Source organism: Chrysemys picta, chromosome 22 (genome assembly GCF_011386835.1).
Source record: "Chrysemys picta bellii isolate R12L10 chromosome 22, ASM1138683v2, whole genome shotgun sequence".
Taxonomy (NCBI): domain Eukaryota; kingdom Metazoa; phylum Chordata; order Testudines; family Emydidae; genus Chrysemys; species Chrysemys picta.
Window position 1 is genome coordinate 289,979 of NC_088812.1, and position 22,072 is coordinate 312,050.

Sequence of the window (22,072 nt, forward strand, 5' to 3'; positions counted from 1 at the left end):
TAAGAGTATTTAGAACAAGTAGCTGTAGCTGTTTGAAAACGATTGCTTGTTATCGTTCTCAAACACTGAGAACACAAGCCACATTATGGCAGAGTTTTGGGAAGTCCATATGTAAGGAGTCTATTTTAAATCAAGTTTTATCTTTAAAAAGAAACACCCCTTAGAATCATAGAACCATAGGGTTAGAAGGCACCGCAAGGGTCATCTAGGCTAATCCCTTAGATGCGAGCTGAGTTTGGTTTGTACACAGGGGAATTCAGAACCCAAACGGATTCCTGTCCAAGAGAATCCTTGAGGGTCTAGTCTTCAGTACAAGGGGCTACTTTCCAATGAGTGTTGAGGAGTTGTAAGTGAAGCATGAAGTTGGGAATTTCACAGGTGCCTAAGTTGAGTTAGGTGTCTGACTCCCATTGAAATCAGTGGGCACCTAACTTCTTCAGGCCACTTTGAAAGTCCTGGCTGTAGCAGTTCCATAGCATTGGTTTCTATAGCAGTAACTCCAGAAGAGTCTGCCAGCGTGGAACACTCCATCCTGTCCCTGCTCACCTCCATGGGGATTTCCACCAGCCCAAACTTTTCACTGAACTCTGGTGAGGAGCCTGTCAAAAGGCCCACAATGGCCAGTCCTGAAAGGATAATGCTCCACAGTAGAGGTTTGTTCTCCCGTAGACTCTCCATAAAAGGGTGGCCCTGAAATGGCAAATGCAGCATTGAGACACCATCAGAGCAGAAGAGCTGCTGCAGCTCATCTTCACAAGGTTCAGTGGGAGGCAGTTTTCAACGCCAAATTCACAAGCTTGTTTAAAAACAGGACAGGAATTCTGGTATCCCGGACAGGGAACTGATACTCTGATGTACAATTGGGGTCTCGCCTTGATGCATTCAGAACAGTTAACGTTGTACATAAGCAAACTTTTTCCAAACTCTCAACGGATGTCTCTACTGAAGGTTTTACATCTGTGACACTGCAGTTAATAATTTAGAACAAATCTTTGTATCTCACACCCACAGCCATACTGCTAAGCCCACATGGGTTTAAAAAAAAGTTTCAGATTTGCAAACAGCTCAGTTCCTACAAGTGCATTTGCTTTGCTGTAACATTACAATTTAAATACAATTTTGTTCCTTCCCGTCTTACCTTGTAATTAATGGTGAAGGTGGCCATCTGCATCGCCATTGACATGATGTAAACCGTGCTATTCACCAGGCTGGGCTCAAACTCCTTGTACAAATCCACAAACTCTTCTTTCCTTAAAAAAAAAAAAACCCAGACAAAGCCCTTTCTGATCAATGGAGCCCAGTTCTGGGATTTCAGAATAACTGGGACTAGGGCCAATTCATCAGATGAAATTTTAAAGCCTTGAAGGGAACCATTGTGATAATCCAGTCCAGTAGTCCCCAAATGTTTTCTGTCACCTCCCCTCTTACCTGGCTGTGGCCGGGGATCAGGTGAAGCCACAACCAGGACTGGAACCGTGGGCCGGAAGCCAAAGGCCAAGGCCAGGGCTGCAGCTGGGAGCCAAGGTTTGGGGCCGAAGCCACCGCCGGGGCCCAGGCCAGGCCGAAACAGATTAGGGGGCAGACCGGGGCTGGGTGGCGGTCCTTTCCCGCTCCCATGGGGCTGGCCCAGGCCTCGCTGCGCCCCCCAAACGTTCCTCCGTGTCCAACAGTTTGGAGACTCCTGATCTAATCTGACCTGCATAACATAAGGCCCTAGACTCTCACTTAGTAATTTCTGCACCAAGCCCATAACTTCTGTCTGAGTTCAGCATCTCTCAGGCTGATCCCCACCCAGTCTTACTAGAAAGAGTTCTCAACTCAACTCTGCTAAGTTGTCTGGTGACCTTCATTTGGCCTGCAAATCAAATCCACCTTTTTGCATATTTCCCTCCTTCCTACCAAATTTAAGATTAAGCAGGCAGGGGCTTCTAAGTGAAAATAAGAAGGAAAATCACCATGAAGGCAGCAGATTTTCCCTACACCTTCCTTCCCAGATGGGATTTGCCCATCCAGTTTAACAACTTGGTGCTCAGTCACCGCCTGAAGATAGGTGCTAATGTTCTGTACTTCAGAAACAAGCAGCACTCACTTGGAAGAGCTGCGAGCCTGTGCGCCATGGTACAGATACACCAGGCTAAGGAAATGGACGAGGAACTGCAGCAGCACAGTCAGAACAGTGTAGAGATTAAAGATATTGGGTAACGGACGCTCCCTGGAAAGTGTCTTCAGAGGCTGGAAACCAAAGGAAAGAGACACCAGGATTTAACAGATGGAAATATTGTACGAAGACGATGAAGCTGGCGCCACTGGCCAAGCTGCCAGCAAGATCCCACCTGTGTCAACTGTGCCCATGAAATGCCCAGCTCTTAGAAATTCCCTTTCACACAGTGAGACCTTCAGCTGCATACTGCAGGCAACAGTGTATCCCAGGTGATTAATGCCTGCATCTGACCATGTGCGCTGGCACACTGAACAGAAATGCACTGTCTGATCTCATTCTTAGACATTCCCTAAAGTGCTATGTGTTGGCCTCAGAAAGGCCTCCCATAGCCAGGATCCGGGGAAGAGCGAAGTGACTCACTGCACATTCTGGGCAGGCAGTGAACGGGCTGGACAGCACTCACTGTAAGAACAGAAGAGCTGCTTTCCCTACCACATTCCTCACAAGACAACCACCACCCTTCCCATTCCCTCCTTTGGAAGCACTCCCAGGTCTAGGAGGCCACCACGCAACATACCTTTGACCTGGAGATGAAGAGGAAGCAGCCAGCCAGTAACAAACCCTGAAGTGTTGCTTGGAAGTCACTGAACTTCACTCCTTCCAGGTAAAGGACGCTCTGGCTGTATGCGAGGATCAGGGCATTCAAGGCCAGGATCTTAAACATTTGGAGCGTGGTCACTAACGTGCAGCGACCTTGCTTGATCACGTGGCAGACTGAAGAGCAAGAGGAAACAGCAGTTTGTCCTCAGGATGCAAGCAAGTTCTGTGGCTCCATCGGCACAGCCCCCTCCATTCGCTGGGACCCAGCACGGGGGAGCTGCTATGAGCCTAGAGCTCACCTTTCCCTTGATCCCAGTGGGCCATGGTCACTCAGTTTCCATCTCCAAGCTGGGAAATCCATCGGGGGAAATGAAAGCTAGGAATACGGGAAGCACCCTCTTGGCCTCATGTTTTAGGCATTTCCTCCCAATAAGAGTCAGTGTTTGAATCACTTTTCCCCACCCCACCCAAAGCCCTCCTGCCTTTGCGAGGGCCTGTTCTGATTCATACTGGAGATGCGCCCAGGCTGCTCTCCTTATCGGAGTAGGACGGGTCACCAGCCGAGGGGCAATCCTACAGCGCAGACCTGCTCCCCTGTTGCTACTTACTGCACTGAATGGAGGAGAGCTTCGATGTAAAGGGAGCAGCGATGCTGGCATCACCCAGTTTCACAATAGGCACGTGGTCCTCTTCCAAATCCTTCAGGACCTGGCTGATCCGCTCCTGGTTTCCAGTGAGAGAAAAGGAGACATTTCATTATCACAGACTGGGATAATAGGGAGACTTGCATCATCTCGACCCAGCCCTGATCAGCTCTCCACACTGCCAGGACCTTAGACAATCCCTCAGCCTACACCCCGTGAGCCGGCTGCAGAGCTCACCCCACCCAGACATCTTGTGACTGAACCCACCTCCAGGAGGCCTGTCAGCCGACACCCACCAGTGTCATTTTAGGGGCAGGGAGGAGAAAGGCTGGGCTTGTGGTCTCCCCTGGGCAGAACTGGAAATGTGAAGGCTGGTTTATGGACCCATGAAAGGACAATATTGTCATGAGCAGCTGCTGCAAGTCTGACTAGAATGAGCCTGCAGTGGTGGGGGTCAGGAACAGGACACCTCCCGCTAGCTTTGACTTCCTTTCTGGCCCGAGAAGCCTTCCAGATGCACCGAATGGAGCGTGTGCAGGGCCTCGCTGCAATCAGAGCTACATTCCTGGGGTGTCCTGCCATTTCCGATTCAAGAATTAAAAATACAAGCCCCAGTGAGCTGGGGTGTCTGTGTGCGTGCGTCCGTCCCAGGGATGTGGACAGAGTCAGCCACTGAACCTGGAAGGGGCTGGGTCCAGGCAGACCTGGTTACCAACCCGTTGGATGGCCAGTTGCTCTTCTCTTTGGGACATGACCCTGTGCTTAGCAGCGCGGGAGGTGGGCTTCACGGCGCTGCTCCCCATGGCAGGCAAGGCGGGTCTTCCATCGTTGGGTCCATCGCGAGGTCTCTTTTTCCGCTCAGGGAGTCTCTCGGGAGCATTTGCCAGCAGCGCCACCCCTGTAAGACCAAAATGTCAGCTGCAGGAAAAGAAAGGTGAAAAAACCCGAACTGGCAAAATGACTTCACCAAGTGGGAACCCTCAGCTCCCAGCGGCAGAGTCGCCCTTCACAGCCCACCTTAGAGCGGTGCACAGCAAACGTACGAAGGGGAAGGTAGCACTTGTTAGAGCAGGGGAGTAGGACTTCTGGGTTCCAGTCCTAACTCTGTGTGATCTTAGACAGGGTTGGTGAGCTGACCTGAAGATCTTTGTGTCAGCGCGAAAGCTAGGCTCTCTCTCACCAACAGAAGCTGGTCCAATAAAAGATATCCCCTCCCCCGCCTTGTCTCTCTCATATCCTGGGACCGACAGGGCTACAGTAACACTGCAGACATTTCCACATCTGTAAATGGGAATGCGGTAATACCCCCGGCCTCAGTAAAGCTCTCGTCATTTCCGAAGGAAGGTTTTAAGTATTATCTAGGAGTCAATACTGCAGGCACTAAAACCACAGCCTGTATCCAAGGGACCGTAGCTGGCCCACTATCCTAGGTAGAAATACACCAAATTACTCAGCTCAGCCTTATTTTGCTAAGGGAGACAGAACAGAGGACAGCAATTGGAGCATTCTCACCAAATGATTCCACAGAAGGCATTTACTGAACCAACTGAAACAAGAATCTGGAAAGTTTAGATTAATCTGGATTTAGGGATGTCTCCGACTCGTAATGCAGGATTGATACGCAGTCTGGTTACTCAGGGAGGTCCCAGACTGGGGTCCCCATCAGGCACATTACCCTCAGGGGCTGAAGCAGCAACAGAGGAGCGGGGAAGAAGTTGCTCTATAAAGCGCTCCCAGGGTAACTGCTTTGTCCCTCTAGTTTTTCCCCTCTAGGTTAGGCTCATGCCATGTAGAAGCAGAAGCTGTGTGTATATTTCGCCAGCCTAGTGCTCATTCACCCCCCGGGGAGAGACGATGCAGCTCCAAACAGAGTCTGCCACATTAATTACTGGCGAATCCCAGCTGAGAAAATCCCCAGTAAATAAGTAAGTCCCTAGAGATGCCTGTAGCAGGGTCCAAATGCTGAATTCTGCACCCAGGGATACAAGCCAAACCCAGGAAGCCACACACAACCTTCCTCCTCATTTCATGCTCAGACTCACCCACATCTGCATGCTTCAGGGCTCCAACGTCGTTAGTTCCATCCCCACACATCAGCGTGACAAAGCCAAGTCCTTTTAATGTTGTGATGACAAACTCCTGCAGTGAGAAGTGCCCAGTCAGGAACGAACGCCGACCCAAGCTACTGGGACTCTGTGTGCCAGGTACCGAAATGGGCTGGGGCACACGCTGAATAGCACCTTGTTAAATACCCAGTCTTATGCCTTACTCGGTTTTTAGTACCGGTGCTAAGGACTCAGATCAGAGGGCTCCTTTCCAGTGAACAAGACAGGAAATCATTCAGCTGACTTGCCACCTACAGCTCTCAATATTCACCCCTCTGCATCTTCTGAACTAAGTAATTCAGCAGAGGACCAAGGGGCTGAGCTCGTTAAAATGCATGCGAGTGGCAGGTGCTGAGCCCCACAGACTCTCGGACTCCCCCGGGGTGCTGGAGTCAGTCTGGATTTGGGAACGCAGATAAGGTTTGTGCTGTTACTGTTAGTAGGCAGGACGCACTGAGACAGGCAAAAGCCCAGCCAGGGGAGAGCCCAGTCCTACAGCACCGAGATTTTACACAGGAACGGAGCATCTCACCTTTTGTTTCGGTGCCACCCTGGCAAACACCTGAACATGGGGTATGAGCTTCAACAATTGCGGTCTGCTTGCAGTCTGCAGATAACAGAGCCCTTCCCCCGTAACACACAGGTTGTGACGTGTCAGCTCTTGCAGGGAGTGTGGAAAGATGGGGAGCGTGGTGGTACTGTCGATGGACTGCCACTGCCAGCAGGAGTCTGAAACAGAGCGCAGGGGGATTGGGAGTCAGCACGGACACTGCCATGCGGGTCTCGAGGGGGGGAGACTGCACAGAGCCAGGTGTCTGCAGCACCTCATCACTATGGACTAGCTACCCTAGTGAAAGCTGGCACATCGCCAGACAGTCTGCACTCTGGGGCCACCTGCTTGCCCCCATGTTATCTATGGGACTTATATGGCCCCTCTGTCACACCGAACCCGAGCGCCTCAGTGTCCTTAGTGACTTTATCCTCTCAGTCCCCAGGGAGGCAGGGCAGCGCTACTGCCCATGTTTCACAGATGGGAGGAGGCGCAAGAGGCTGACTTGTCCAAGGTCATGCAGGGAGCCTGCGGCAGAGCTAGAAACCAAACCAAGTCCCTTACCACCACTGCGCCCCCCAAACCTTCCACAGAAAGGGGCGGCCTGCCAGCTGCTGTTACTTAGGTGCTCAGACCCCCGGTGATGGGCTGGGTAGCCCATACGCACACTGCTCCTGCCAGCTGCTGTTCCTTAGGTGCTCAGACCCCCTGGGTAGCCCATACGCACACTGCTCCTGCCAGCTGCTGTTACTTAGGTGCTCAGACCCCCTGGGTAGCCCATACACACACTGCTCCTGCCAGCTGCTGTTCGTGACCTGCTCTGAGATGTGCGGAGGAAGGCCCTGCAGAGGGGCACTGGATTATCTGGGACTCTCAGCAGCAAAGTCATTACACTTTCTGCCACCAGAGGTCAGTGTTACACCCCTATGCATCCGATGAAGTGGGCTGTAGCCCACGAAAGCTTATGCTCAAATAAATTTGTTAGTCTCTAAGGTGCCACAAGTACTCCTGTTCTTGTTACACCCCTGTGACCTGTGCAGGCAGCCAGGCTGGATACTACATCAGAGCAGGCCTGTTGTCTGGGCTAGGATCCATCACCTTTGCTGTGGGGAGGCTGCAGGATGAGGGTGTTATCCTTCTGGATGAAGTGGAGTTCTTGAGCCACATGGCAGGCAGTGAGTGGATTGTCCCCTGTGATCATCACTACCTGGGAGAGGGAAACAGATGGGGTCACACGAGGTTACCGAGGAGGTCACGCTACATGCACGTGGCCCTAGTTACACAGAACAGAGAGAAGTTCCTGTACGCTGACCAGGTCCCATCTGAGACACTAATGATCACAGATGCTTTGTACAGCACCTTGTCCAGAAATCCAGCCACCAGGGGCAAGGCAGAGCCCCGACCAAGCATCATATTTAAATCAAGACTGGATGTTTTGCTAAGACAGCTGCTCTGGGAATTACATGGGGGCAGGTCTCTGGCCTGTGCTCTGCAGGGGGTCAGACTAGATCACAGTGGTCCCGTCTGGCTTTGGACTCCACGAATGACGCACAGCTCAGGGCAGCGGCTGCCCCTCCCAGGCCCCGCAATCCTGGAAGAGGCTGCTACCAGCCCAGTAGCTCAGGCGTCTGCATGGCCCCGGGAGCTCGTTCTCTCCTGCAGACACTCACATGGTGCGATGCATTCTGGATCTCCCGGATGACGGGCTTGGAATCAGCTTTGAGAGGACAGGAGACCACAATGAAGCCGACAAATCTCAGGTCACATTCCAGAGCCTCGCGCTTGAACTCTCGCACCTTCCACAGAAAAGAACCACACCGGAGTGTTACATGCCGTCTCACGAGCAATGAGACCCCCCATCCACTGGAGACCGTCCTGACTGGGAACGCCAGGGGCAGCCCGAGGAGCATGGAATGATTCCGGATTCTCCCTCCGCTGCCCTAGAGACAGCATCCCCTTTGGTAACATAGTCCCCTCCCCACTCTCCTCTCACAGGCATATGATCTCGGTTTTACAAGTGGGGAAACTGAGGCACAGGCAGGCAGAGCAAGTTGCCCAAGGTTACACAAGAAGTTAGTGCCAGAACTGAAAATAGAAACCAGGAGACCCAAACCACAGTCCCTTGGCTCTAACAATCAAATAAATAAAATAAAATAAAATCAACAGGATTTTATCTCCCCATGAGGTGTCTGTGCCACCCCCTTTCATGTGGGTGCCTTCCTTTGGGTGGGTGCTCGGACTTTAGGGGCCTAGACACGGAGCCGGGGGGGCTGGAACAATTTTTATAGTGGGGGTGCTGATAATGAAAACCACGTATTTGGGTTATTACTAATACTTCAAGCCAGGGAGTGCGGCAGCACCCGTATTTCCAGCACCACTGCATGGAGCCGAGCGTACCTGCTGATGAGTGAGGTGTCCCAGCTCTTTGTAGCCAAGCGCGAGCACCCTCGCCCCCTCGCGTGAGATTTCTGTGTGCATGGTGTGGTAGCTACTCGGGCACTGAGAGAACTGCAGAAAAAGGGGGTGGGGGGAAACCAATGTGTTAAACACTATGCGCCGGTTACAATGCTTCATATCAAATACACTGTGAAGCAGAGGCGCTTCCGTGCCTGAGCAGGGGTGAGGCAAGCGGGGAGCTCAAAGAAGCAGCAAATATCCCCACCGAGGGCAGGAGAGTGACTTTATCGGATGTTCACCCTTCTGCTGCCACTCGTATTTGCAGGCCTGAGAACAAGCACAGTGAGGCCAGGAACATCACACACTGAGCCACCCTTGATTTAACGGGGATAAATGTTGAGTCTCTGCAGTGGAGACTGTTTTTACATGGGAAGGGGGGGGTGTCTGGGCCCATTTTCAGGACATAATTCAGGTTCTGGATTTGAGGATGGAGTCACCCAAACCCAGGCAAGCTGGTGGAGGCCCCACAAACCGATTCCCATTTTAGGACACATCTCGCTGGCTTAAAGCCCATTCCTTGTGTGTGATGTGCTCACCATTGCATGCAGGGTTTCTGGGGCCCCTTTCACAGCTGCAATGTAACAGAGATCAGTCGAGCCAATCTTCTCATATGAAGCCAAGACGGACATTCTTTTCAGGGCACTGGCAAAATGAAAGCGCTGGTGAATTTTCAGTCCCTGAGTTTTAATACTTCTGGGGAAAACTTTCTCATCTGGAAACAAACAGATCGGGAAATCCTGAAAGGTTTCTCAGCATTGCAAGCAGCATCACTTCCCTCGGCTCCCCGGAACGAATCATTCACTAAGAACAAACAAGTCTCCCCACCCAAGCCTTGCAGCATGGTGATGATGGAAGTTCTGGCCCCAGTGACTGAGGGATGGAATTGCCCGGACGATTTCTGGGGATCAGAACAGAGAGCTGCTTCTGAGCATGCCACATCTGCAGCACGAGGTAGATTTCTAGATTTAGGCTACATCTACACTAGGAGCTGGGGTGTGATACCCAGCTTGCATACATGCTAGCTCAGGTCTAGATAGCGTAGCTGCAATAGCACGGGCAGCGGCAGCACATCTTAGCCATGCCAAGTACAACCCACCTGATCCCCCTGGTACATACTCGCTTGCTGCCCGTGCTTCTGCGGCTATACTGTTTCTTATTGAGCTAGTGCAAGTGTACTTAACAGCTTGTGTGCACATATCGTCCCTGCAGAGATCCTGTACACGGTCTCCCGCAGCCCTTCCACGGCAGTGCCAGAGCACTCGCCAGGGTTTATGTAGGGCAAAGCTCACCCCACGCACAGGACTACTACAAAGCCCACATAAGCCTACAAAGGGGGTGAATTTCACCCACAGGAACGAAATTGGGAGGAGCAGCTTTATTATCACTAATATCTACACACACACGTGGTACCAGTTTGTGCAACTGGACACACGTAGGAATTGGCCATTGTCTCTACCTTTGGTCAGAGTCCAATCCACAGCCATCAGCATTGCTTTCTCTAACGGATCTCCCACCAACGTCCCATCATCCAACTGGACCAACGAATGGCAAGTTGCGATCACTCGGTGGGTTTCTACAGGAATGTCAGACACTGGCGTCACTTCCTTCCCATCCCTACAGTGGGGAGAGACTACGTTAATAGGCTTGGACAGGCCGTCAAAGCCATACGTGTTCTACAATTTCTCCAAGCAAATAATTACTGTCCCAGTGTCCTGAACTGCTAGAGCGTCTCACGCCAACAGCAAAGCTGTGGGAAAGCTGGCCCAATGACTCAGCTTCTCAATGCTGCAACTACAGCCACTGCCCCTGAGCAATCCCAATGGAGCAGATTCCTCAAAGAAGAGGCCTTAATTGGAGCACCAAGAAGTGCTGTTCAAGGCAACTGAATGCACGTGTAACACACCATCCTGTCTAGCTGGGTCTGCTCAGACAGACGTGTAATTCACCAGCCTGTCTAGCTGGGTCTGCTCAGACAGATGTGTATCGTACTTAGATTACATTCATGTGCAGCCTCCAAAGGCGTTTTTCTAGTGCAAGAAGTCATTCTAAACTGCTCTCCCCACACAGCCCCCTGCGTGCTAGTGTGAAAGTTACTAGTGACCCCCCCTTAACAGAGCAGCCTTTATGTCAACCAGGGCCATAAGGGGGAAGCAGACACTTCAAGTACACAGTAGCCTGAACTTTTCAACTGTCTTCCCTTCAAGGCCTTACGGTAGTTGGAGCTGGTCCCAAGCCGGTTTTCACTGACCAGATAGCAAAAGCACGGGTCTGACAACCACCAATCAAGTGTTAACACTGCAAGGACCTTTGTCTGAATGTGTATAAAGGATCTGTAAAATGTGTGTAAGACAGAGTTTTTGTACTAAGGTGCAAAGCTCTCCTTTCTTCTGCAGAATAAAGCAACTCTTCCTTATCCCTGTCTGGCTGTTATTGGCTCTCAGCTAGGTGGACCCGATATTTCGGTAACAGTTTCTGGCGACTCCGCCGGGACTATCCTAGCTCGGACATTGGACTCCGGACGGCTGCGGCGAATTGGGAACGGCGCCAACGGGGTGTTTCGCCCCTTTTCTCTGCTTCACCACAGCCCCTGGGGTTCGTGCTCCGATAAGGTGAGTCCTAATAGGATAAGGAGACACTATCTGGTTCTGGTCTGGTTAACCGGTTAATGAATTTCTGTCTTATACATTTGGGCGTTAGGTGTGTGGACGGAACTGAGCCTCTCATTCGTAATTCCCTCAGAGTGGAAGCCATCGCGTGCGATGAAGCTCTGAGGTCGAATTGGGATCCTTCTGTCCCGTCCCCTGTAGCGGTCAGTATTAGTAGAAATTCCTGTAATAGGATCCTATTAGGCCATAATTCCCTCTGTTCTCTGTGTAATTCTCTGTTAGAGTGTCAGCAGGCAGGTGGGTGGGTCTCTGGTAATTAGGCCATAATTCCCTCTGTTCTCTGTGTAATTCTCTGTTAGAGTGTCAGCAGGCAGATGGGTGGGTCTCTGGTAAAACCCTCTGAGGATAGCCCTTTAGATTATATGTTAAGTAAATGGTCTTTACCCGGTGTTTAAAAAGAAATAGTTACACCTTGTGTAGAAATTGATGTGGCTAGTGTTGTAGAAATTGAATTGTGGATAGGATGTGCATTTTCCCCAGAACATGTGCAGTGTATATTGTAGCAGAGGTAAAAGAAATGCAAACCTACCAATATAGGTTGTGTTGTCTCTTCCAGATCACTGGGTGTTTTGAAAGCAGGAGTTAGAAGTAAAAGGCAATCAAAAGTCTGGGAAAGTTAATTGTGTCCCTTTTTACGTAAGAATTTTTAAGCTGTGGATAGCTTTGGATCTGGAAGCAAGCCAGAAAGCATCTGTATTAATGCAGTTTTCTAACTAATAAGGTAGAAGCCACTGAAACCTGGGCTGCCTATGAAACAAATAAAGGAAATATGGGGTAATTCCTCTGTTTTGCCTAAAATCAACAAGAGTATGTGTATATAAAGGAAATATTTTAAGCAATGACTGACTGCCCAGAAGGGGTAGACCTCTGTTCTTTTGTCTTTCAGATCATCAGAGAAAACGGATGCCAGCTGAATAGCATTCAACGTACCATGCATTCGCTGGCACAATAGGAATTATTTTTATGTTCTATGGCCAAAATTGTTGTTAAAATTTGCATACCAACAGTCTTTGGAAGCAAGGACATGGAAGGTTAACCCACTCCCCATATTGCCCATGGGATCCTTCTGGCTACCTCAGATTTCTAGCCAGAGGGCTGGGGAGGGAGGAAAGCTATTGGACACCAGAGGTTGTACCGAGTGGACTCCTCAAAGGTGGGTGTGCTTGTCCTGGTTTGTTGCTCCAAAGCTCTGTAATAAAGTTATTTTACTGGAAGGGTGTACATGGCATACATTGAGTAATAAGACTAATGTACTGTATAATGGCAATTGTGTATGTGTTCATTTTTGGGAGAAGGTGTATGAGTGAAGAGTGGAAGTTTCCTTTGTAGGTTAAAAGAAGCCAAGAAGGGAAGCAGGAAAAAGAACAGAACGAGTTAACTGGAAAAAAAATAGCCAGCAAGCTCAGTCCAAAGATAAGATGCTGGCCCATCCAAGGACACTGCCCACAGCTAAGACTTGGCTGATAGCCAAGAAAAGGGGGGGCTGAATGTGCCCAAGCAACTATGAGATCTGCAAAACACTGCCAGGCATTAATGAAATGTGTTAGGTTTCTTTTCTCACAGATAAAAGAAGTGCTACCCAAAGACCCTAGCAGCCCTGCCATTGATTGAAACAAGAAGACTGAGTCTATGTAAAGTCCATCAACGAAAGACTGCTTTGGCTCCCCACTGGAAAGGCCCTTTCCAAGTCCTGTTAACCACCACCACCGCTGTGAAGTGCCAAGGACTACCTGCCTGGACCCATGCTTCTCACTGTAAAAAGACCCCTCCACCTCGGGAGGACTCTTCGACTGATAAGCCTATTTCTCCTTCTAGCTCTGCTGTGCCTTCTGGACAGCAGGAAAAAGGAAAAAAAGACAAGGTGAAGTGCTAGTAACCTCTCCCTTGTCCACTGACAGACCTACTGTGCCTCTGGATTTTTCTAGAAGAAGCAAAACCATTACAGGGTGATGTGCTAGTAACCTCTCCCCTGTATGATGCTAAATCACACTGTTTCAGGAAAAGAGAAGAAGGAACACTTGCTTCATTGGAACCACCAAAGTCCAGGGATTCCTGACTACAAGAGACATTAAGAACTGACCCTGGTGAAGAAACAAAGAATTATACACTGGCAGGAAGAAACTTGTGGGACCCATGCTTGGGAATGTGGTATAGTACTACACCAAAAAGAAATGTATTAGGATATCAATGAACTGTGATTAACACTACACTAGGGACTGTTAAATTTTCATTACCCTTATTCAGTTTCCAGATCACCACTACATACCCAAATTGCTCACAGGGGGCTGCCATTAGATTAGCACAACAGAGGGTTTGGGTTATTTCCTCTAGAAAGAAAAGTGACTTGACTGGATCCCTATGGGATGGGGCCAAAAGTGCAGCAGCAGTTTGGAATATTTTTAAGAACCAAGAACATGATGAGAAATTGGGGCACAGCTAACCCAGGTACAGGCTGGAATTGGTGAGTTACATGTTATCTCCGCCCTTAGTTCTATGACCCAGAAGTTGCTGACAGAGATGGTATTGAATATCACTGAGGCTGGGAAGGCATTGCAGTGGGATCTAGCATGTTCAGAAATTCAGGATTTCCTGAATGACCAGCTAATGGCCATTCGGAATGATCTAGAGCATCAGGCTTGGCCCACTGCCCTTACAGACACATCAGGAGTACCATCTGATCTGTGGCCATGGAGACATACTTGGAGACTTTCTGGGTGGAAGTGCAGACATTCTCAGTGCTCCTTCCAAGCATATGGACCGGTTGGGGGGGGTGTGGGCTCCCACATACCGAATCCTGCCGGGTCCATGGGGAGGATGCATGTGGGATTGGGTAATTTACCAAGACATCTGGGAAATTAGACCTCCTGGTATGCCCAATCGATTTTTAGTCAGTGCTCCTGGGATTACATCTGACATTTGGATGGGGTTAGGGAGTCAATGGACATTTTGGTCATTAGAACCCCCACAGCTTCAGTGTATCCGTAAACTGAAGCCAGGAGAAGTTGTTACTCTTCATGACTACGTTTGCTGGGAGGGTAGGGGACAAGGAACTGCCCTGACAGGACACATATTTTTTCAAGCTAATGATAGCTGTGTTTATGTTAATGACACCATATCGCAAGACATACATTTTAATCTCACTACCACTGCAGGCAACCATATCATTTACTGGCCTGCAGATAGAGTTTTTCAAGTAGCCCTTAAGTTCCAGATACCCTTTAATTGGACTAGTTTAGTATCTGATAGATTTCAGAATTTGTTTTCACTGTTACCAGAGATTCAGAAAATCTCTGAAGTACAAGGGCAAATTCACATGCTTCAAAATATATATCAAGTTGAAAAGTATGCCTTTCATACTGTTGATAGAGTATCTATTTTATGTACTAAGTATGATGTATTGTGCTTTATGACTAAGGCTGTACAACAACCCCATTATAGTATTGCTATGGGAATGTTATTGCTTGTATTGTTATTAGTTATCTTAGGATTATGTTATTGTTGTAAAAGACGTAATAATAGTAATACCTTTCATGTCCATGCTCATCATGCATTGTCATTACATCCAATCAAAACCCTTTAGGTTGAAGCATCTGAAGTAAAATCTGAATTCCAAGACTTAATGCAAATAGAGATTTGAAAATGTTTGTTGTACTAGTATACAAAAGGGGGGGTTGTGGAAGCAGAGAAAGAACTGACAGGAAGGGGATGCAATGCATGACAGTTCGTTAGCAAGAGTTAGGCTAACTGTAACCCTAATAATGCGAGATTTGTAGAAGCAAGGAATGTGTGAGGCGAGTGGGAAAGAACTGTGTGAGAAGTTGTTGCGACCTTGTGTAGATAATATGGAATGTAGACTAAGAGTCTACATTAGTGAGCAAAACAAGATATCAGAATGACCTATGTATAAACAGAATGCTGCTGTTGTTTTCCATGCTGTATCTCTTGATCACACCTTTAGTTTTGAGGACCTCCTTCCAGACCTTGGGTCATGGTTTACGGGGCTCTTTCAAACAATTGTTAAATGGATTCTTTTCTTTCTATGTGTTGTTTGGACAATGATACAATGTGCCAAATGCCTGTGTAATGCTATGATCAAAAGCTCTGCTGTCCATAAGAAAACCCAGTATCTGTCCCTCCAGCTTGATCGCAAATTGCATAACGGGCCTGACAATTTTTGAATTTGTCAGGCCCGAAGGGGGGACTGTGAAAGTTACTAGTGACCCCCCCTTAACAGAGCAGCCTTTATGTCAACCAGGGCCATAAGGGGGAAGCAGACACTTCAAGTACACAGTAGCCTGAACTTTTCAACTGTCTTCCCTTCAAGGCCTTACGGTAGTTGGAGCTGGTCCCAAGCCGGTTTTCACTGACCAGATAGCAAAAGCACGGGTCTGACAACCACCAATCAAGTGTTAACACTGCAAGGACCTTTGTCTGAATGTGTATAAAGGATCTGTAAAATGTGTGTAAGACAGAGTTTTTGTACTAAGGTGCAAAGCTCTCCTTTCTTCTGCAGAATAAAGCAACTCTTCCTTATCCCTGTCTGGCTGTTATTGGCTCTCAGCTAGGTGGACCCGATATTTCGGTAACACTAGGGTGGAACACATACCAGTCAGTGGCCAGGCTACATTCTGAGATGGGGGAGAGTGAGGGATACACACATGCCAGGCTGGTTATGTCATCTGGGCAATGTCCCACCCTCACTGTAGCTCATTAACAGACTCGCAGGACACGAGAGGCTTTAAACCATTTCTCATAAGCCTGAGAACAAGTGGGCACGAAGTCACAAGTGTTTGTGGTTTACAACAGCTGCACCGGCTCAACATTCATTGTAACCCTTTGACTAGAGTGTGTGGGTATCACTCAGCCTCGCTCACCAGGGTCTTGTTCATTCTGTAAGTAACTGCTCCGACCCCTGAAATATTTTGGTTACAGTGATTTTCTATATTTATTTTCCACAAGTTCCATAGCGTGAGGACTTCTGACTCCTCAGTGTACAAGTCACAACATTCCCATAATCCGAGGGTAAGATTTAAAATGAAATAAACCAGAGGGGTTTCTCTATGAGGGACTCTGCCATTGAGGTGCAGTTCACCAGGGCGGGGGCTGCAGGCTGGTGCAGAGAGGCACAGAGGGTTTTAGCAATTAAGAATGTATTTATGAAATCCCAAAAGAACCACCAAATTCAAGGGCTCTGATGCTGCAAATTGGTGCACAAGTGCCATAGCCAGAGAACCTGCAGGATCCCCCTTCCCCTAACCTAGAACCCGCTTCTGGCTCATCTCCTTCACTCCCCCCAATTCATCCTCTCTTCCCCACTGGACTGGCACTTCGCCTCCAGCTGAGGGAAGCTCTCACTGGGGCCTCCATTGTTCAAATGTCACCCACATTTGATTACTTAGCTACACGAGATTTGGTACTTTGGATCACTGGCCCACCCAATCGTGCATCCCGGCTCTGACAGGGCCCACTACCAGACGCTAAAAAGGCAGTGAACCCCCCATCACACCCCGAGTCGACTGTACAATATGGTTAACGTTACCCTGGGAACCCATCCCATGGCTTACCTGAGCCCAGCCACACCTCTTACAACCAGGTGGTCACTGGTGAGGGTGCCAGTTTTGTCAAAGCAGCAAACCTGAACTTTCCCAGCAAAGGGGATTCGGAAAGGTTCTGTACAGTACACGTCTGAAAGAGAGGAGATAGGACCCTGTCGTGTATCACAGAGACACAGCAGGGGCACATTGGGATCTGCAGCCATCTAGAATCTTTTCCACAACATACAAGCCAAAAACCCCGGTGCTCAGCCACAATTTATTTAACCACCTCAAACCTTCTGCTCTGTAGCTTGTGAAGTTACAGTCAGATTTAACCCCAAAGGGGTGTGGAAGAGCAGTGATAGGTTTGGAGGCCGTTTACCCAGGTAGGTTCTTAGGCGGGCACCATCACTACGGGTCGGAACACTTGTTGAAAAAGCAACCGAACCTGGATTTTTGAGTGAGAGCTTGTTTCCCCCACGCACTCTACTTAGGAGCTATTTCCAAGTTTCAAAACAGTGTGAACCACCTCCACCCGACCCTGAGAGTCACCTCCCTGCTTTGAATGACACAGGAGTCCTGCAGACACTCACACAGCACACACGGCGAACCAGGCGGGCATGGGAGCCAACCCAGCTATTGCTATTTGGAGAGAGGAGGTTGCCATGGTGTATAAAAGCCAGCAATTTCACACACTTTACGTGGCCATGTGCTGCAGTCCCGGGGATTCTGGACACCAGAGTGCACAGTGTTTCTATTCCTGCTTTTGGGCTTAGTACTTACAGAGTTTGGCCAGGGCAATAAGGGAGGTGTTGACAGCCAGAGAAAGTTCAATGGGAAGTTCAGGTGGAACTACTGAAGTCAGTATTAAAGTGCATTCCAGAAAGAGTTTGTATCGATTCCTGCTGGGGTCCTTGGTGCCTACAAAATAAATCCAGAGACATGCTGCTTCTCCGCTCCAGACAAGGTGCCACAGAACAACAAATGGACGCGTCTGGGGGCACAAACTACTGAGGAATGTGGGAGAAAAATGGAATGAGCCATGGCTCACGCCCACACATGGAAACAGCCCAGCTTCCATCTACCATCCCCTCCCTTCCCCGCCAATACACCAATACCTATTCCGACACTCCTGGCAAAAGCTAACTCCCAGGACGAGGTGCGAGGAGTGCTCACCTTCAATCCACACATACGCTGCAGCAGCAATGGCAAAGACCAAAAGGAACAGGATGAAAATAAAGGTCTCCAGGTTGTTGGCTGTCACTCTCTTCACCCCAAAGAGGATTGTTCGCAGCAGCTTCCCCTGAAAGGAGAACCGCCTTCAATGCACGACGCTAGTTGTGCACCATACAGTACAGTTTCTTGTATAAAATCAAGATCGCCTGCACTCCGATTCTCTGCTGCACGCCTTGCATTCCGTTCACTGGGCCAGTGCAGCGCCACCCACGGGCAGGATTGTAGCCTGCTAATCAGTTGTAGGTCAGTTAAGTGTGTTTCTCACTGCTCTTTATTTAAGCGGCCTTGACTTTCCATCCATCAGATTTTAAAGTGTATTACCTTGCACTTGTCTGGTGTTTACAAAACACACTTCAACACCCACGGGCAGGAACTGTTATTACACAGTAATTTGTTCAAAGTCCTAGTGACTCAGTGGCACTCAGGATTAGAGCCCCGGAATCCTGACTCGGAGCCCTGTGTTCTATCCTCAAGACCATTCCATCTGCCCACCCACAACAAAGGAATTCCAGGAACCAACCTCACTGTTCCAAACAGGTGAGTAACTGTGTCACCCTGATTTGAATTTCTCTCCAGCAATTGATCAGAACTACCTCCCTTAAACGGGCGTTCTCTCATGCATTTCTTACCTGAGATGTGTTGAATCCAGTCCTCAGAACGTATGCCACACACCCGTTATCAACAGCTGGAACGGGAGCAGTACAGCAGCATTAAGCTCAGTAGAGATCTTTTTTATACACACATTATAGCTAGAACAAAATTGGGGCTGCATGTCCCTCTCACCCTCCAGGAGGGCACGGTGGCCTTCAGCAAAAGATTATTTAATTTTAACACTCAATTTAAGCTGCCATCTAAAAGGACGGGGCAGGGTGACAAACTCAGCACTATCGCCCAGAAGCTACATGGTTTAAAAGGAGTGGGCCAGGCCATGGCATTCCATCTGACCAAAGCTGCCTGCTTGGCAGTACATACGTTTCAGTCCTGTGCTGGCTTTCTGGGGTGGAATGTGCTGCACGACCTTTGTTCCCCCAAATATGATGTGCAGTCTGGCATCTGTCTGCATGTCCAGTACATGCTCTGGATTGAGATCCTCAATGGGCTCCTGCAGGAGAGAATTCGGGACTCAGAGAAGCAGGACTTGTTTCCAGTTAGCTGCCAACAACTGGACTCATAACATTCCTCTACGGTCCCATCTCCATGAGGCACTCTCAGCTCCCCTGCGAGTAGCCTGCAAGAACTGACTCTGGACTTGAACAGGCTACTTAACTCCTGCCTTTGTCCTAGCTCAGATGCCTGGTACCCATGAGAATCCTGGGGTCAGAGAATTTGCTCACACTTGGATCACCGGCCTCAACAGGGAAGCTATTCTAAATGTGATTTTATCATGTTTAAATCACGCACTGGCATAAAAACAAGGGAGATTCACTGGGTTTGAAGCTCTCTGTGCTTGTCCCTCCCCTGTCTGCCCAGTCAAAGCAGCCCAGACTGGGGAATGTGGGGGAGTGGTGGGCTGTGCCCACACACTGCAATCCAGCCCCAGAGGCCGCAGCCACAGCCAGACAAAACAGACAGTCTGTTTCTCATTTACTAGATCATCAGTCATGGATATGGGGGTGGATAACACTCAACAGACCCGGATTTTCTGGGCCAGAGTTTACACAAAGATTGATCTGCACCTATAAACCCTGCACTGTTTAGATGCTGCGGTGGCTGGAATGAAACTTGGTGCCTAAACAATGAAGACGTAACAAGCATTACTGAGGACCTGTCTCTCACCTTCATCTGAGGCACAGACTCTCCAGTCAGCATGGCTTCATCCACAATGCACTTTCCACGGAGCAAGAGCACATCACATGGCACTAGGTTCTCATGAGGAGATCGGCCTGAAATCAAGAGAGCAAAGCTTAGAAGTGGCTCATTGTGAGAACTGGCCATTGTTAGCCCGTTTGTCTGGAGAGGATGCAATTCCCCTTTGCTTTGGCTGAGATGCGGCGGATTTCTAAGGGCAAATCGCACTTGCAAGTTCCCAAATCTGTCCCATGACCCTCACCAAAACACAAGCTTCGATGTGAACCCGAAGTGTCATAGAACCCGAGAAAGCCCTGAAACTAGAGGGATTTAAAAGTAAAGGAGCACAATTCTTACTGCCACTCAAGCTTTAGACTGGGGACAACACTCCAGGGCCAATGCAATCTAAAAAAGAGTCACAGTACAGGGATGGGGACAGCATCCTATTCCCCCTCGTCCTCCATCCCCATCCTCCGCTTTTGGATGGAACTTTCCACTCTTAGAACCTCTGATCTGAAGCAGGGCAGCTGTGGCTGATTTTAGTCCTAATATTTAGATTCTAATCTTGGAGAATAAAGTTAGAGATCTGTGGGATCGGAACTTGAAGGACTCTCTCTCAGGCCTATGAGTTTTCAGCCATTCATGGGCATTTAAAGTTTCTTTGTTGGAATTTGTATGGACTTTTTGACTGGGTTGAATTGTAAATTTAATTAATCTCAGTCAATACATGTAGAAGTGATTTGATTTCATAAGGGCTTTTGATTGTGTCAAGCATGCAGGCTGTTACCAATGGAAACAATATCCCCTGGGATGATCTCATCACTGGAAATGGGACGCCACTTCCGGTTTCTGTAAACCTGTAGAACAAAAGCCATGTGAGAAAGAGCACTTAGATACTATGAGGACGGGTACTAGAGAAACATATGACAGGGGAGAGAGAGCGATAGATGACAAGACAACAAAAGCACAGCTCTGCACATAAACAGTGAATCTGCATAAACCGTCTCCTCAACCCAGCTATCAACAAAGCATCCCTGAGTTTACAGTTTGGAATTACCCATACTACCCCTTGGAAGCGCAGAGTTGAAGTCTCTTTCCCTTCCTTGGGCACAGAGTGTTTTGTTGCTGTAGGTGCTCATTCTATGTGTGTTTCTGTCTGTATATTTATATATAAAATATCATTTTATATGTGTAACACACAAGAATCACATGCATTTTCCAAACAGATACAAGAAAAAGAAAGTACCGAAGGAGGAGGGGACCAAATTTTGGGGCCTCAAACTGAACTTGGTTCTTTTGGAATTGTTCCCAATCAATCGTCTTTCCCCCAGCTGAACACCCACACACGCAGGACATAATCCTGCTGTTTTATAATAAATCTGAATTTTAAAAAAAGGTTAAAACTATTAAAAGGAAAAGGCCAAAGACTCAGAATAACTAGGCAAGAGTTAAACAAGTGCATGCAAAGGCAACAGATGTCAAAAGGCAAATTGGACATAAGAAAACAGGAAACACAGGAAAGTCTTGTTGCTCCCTCAGCAAGGTGTGTCTATTTAGAGGGTAAACTCTGCTCTTTCTTACAGGCCATGTCTAAAGGGCCTTGCATGCTCTTGGGCTCTATATTACATTCCCCAGTTTCTCAGTGCTGAGTTTCTGATCATCATCCCTCTGCACTCACTTACCTGAATCATGTATGGCTTGTTACCCATTTTTCGAATCTCTGACATATTTCTCATTTGCTGTTGGACCAGAGAAGCTTCAAATGCCACCAACATGGAGAGAGTGAAGACACTGTAGTACCAGTATTCATCCAGGCACCAGAGACCCACACAGAACACCTGGAGGAAACAGATGTGGAAGCTATTCCAGCACTCACCCCATAAAGAAGCTAACATGTCCCTGAGAACTCAAGTCCATCAGTAGATCAGACATCCTGTACTGTTCACATGCTTGGACACTAGAATGTCACTGTAACAGCCCAGCAGGAGAAAACAGACAATAGTAAGTCTTTTTTTTAGAGCCAGTGAAGAGTGTTGGCTTGCTGGGGATTGAACTCCTTTGTTCTCGAAAGAATAGATACAGTCTGTGCAGTGACAAGGCAAACACCTCCTCTACTTCTGCCCTGACTCAGAGGGCCAGAAGGGCATTCTCTAGCCTCGGTCTTTGGCCTTTCTGCTGAGGCTACCAAAGGGGACAGTTCATGCCAGCTATGATGGGCTCTGGGCCACACATTGGACGGTAACAACTTTCAGTTACGACTGACCAAAGATATGTCAGCCCTTATCCCCAGAATAATAAAGTCTCCCCCACAGTAGACACTGCAGTGTATGA

At 48.6% G+C, this 22,072-nt stretch overlaps 1 protein-coding gene and 1 long non-coding RNA gene across 3 annotated transcripts in view; one reads left to right on the forward strand and one right to left on the reverse strand.

The window, feature by feature from the left end:
* Positions 1 to 22,072, reverse strand: part of ATP13A1 (ATPase 13A1) — a 28,605-nt gene that overhangs the window by 981 nt on the left and 5,552 nt on the right. Inside the window, exons 5-25 of one of the 2 annotated variants that reach the window (XM_065575744.1) lie at positions 21,424 to 21,579; positions 20,529 to 20,598; positions 19,730 to 19,836; positions 18,926 to 19,055; positions 18,583 to 18,638; positions 17,894 to 18,020; positions 17,501 to 17,638; positions 16,748 to 16,868; positions 9,974 to 10,131; positions 9,054 to 9,229; positions 8,458 to 8,568; positions 7,731 to 7,856; positions 7,159 to 7,267; positions 6,043 to 6,239; positions 5,448 to 5,544; positions 4,110 to 4,303; positions 3,370 to 3,484; positions 2,739 to 2,935; positions 2,090 to 2,232; positions 1,139 to 1,250; positions 547 to 690 (exon numbers count right to left, since the gene is read on the reverse strand). In XM_065575744.1, the coding sequence (XP_065431816.1) occupies positions 547 to 690; positions 1,139 to 1,250; positions 2,090 to 2,232; positions 2,739 to 2,935; positions 3,370 to 3,484; positions 4,110 to 4,303; positions 5,448 to 5,544; positions 6,043 to 6,239; positions 7,159 to 7,267; positions 7,731 to 7,856; positions 8,458 to 8,568; positions 9,054 to 9,229; positions 9,974 to 10,131; positions 16,748 to 16,868; positions 17,501 to 17,638; positions 17,894 to 18,020; positions 18,583 to 18,638; positions 18,926 to 19,055; positions 19,730 to 19,836; positions 20,529 to 20,598; positions 21,424 to 21,579 (2,784 nt within the window). The remainder of the gene's footprint in view (positions 1 to 546; positions 691 to 1,138; positions 1,251 to 2,089; positions 2,233 to 2,738; positions 2,936 to 3,369; positions 3,485 to 4,109; positions 4,304 to 5,447; positions 5,545 to 6,042; positions 6,240 to 7,158; positions 7,268 to 7,730; positions 7,857 to 8,457; positions 8,569 to 9,053; positions 9,230 to 9,973; positions 10,132 to 16,747; positions 16,869 to 17,500; positions 17,639 to 17,893; positions 18,021 to 18,582; positions 18,639 to 18,925; positions 19,056 to 19,729; positions 19,837 to 20,528; positions 20,599 to 21,423; positions 21,580 to 22,072) is intronic. The other variant, XM_065575745.1, reaches the window with a different exon arrangement.
* LOC135977045 (uncharacterized) lies at positions 11,291 to 11,639 on the forward strand. The gene is made up of 2 exons (XR_010594366.1): positions 11,291 to 11,420; positions 11,498 to 11,639. It is a non-coding gene; the product is annotated as an uncharacterized LOC135977045 (long non-coding RNA).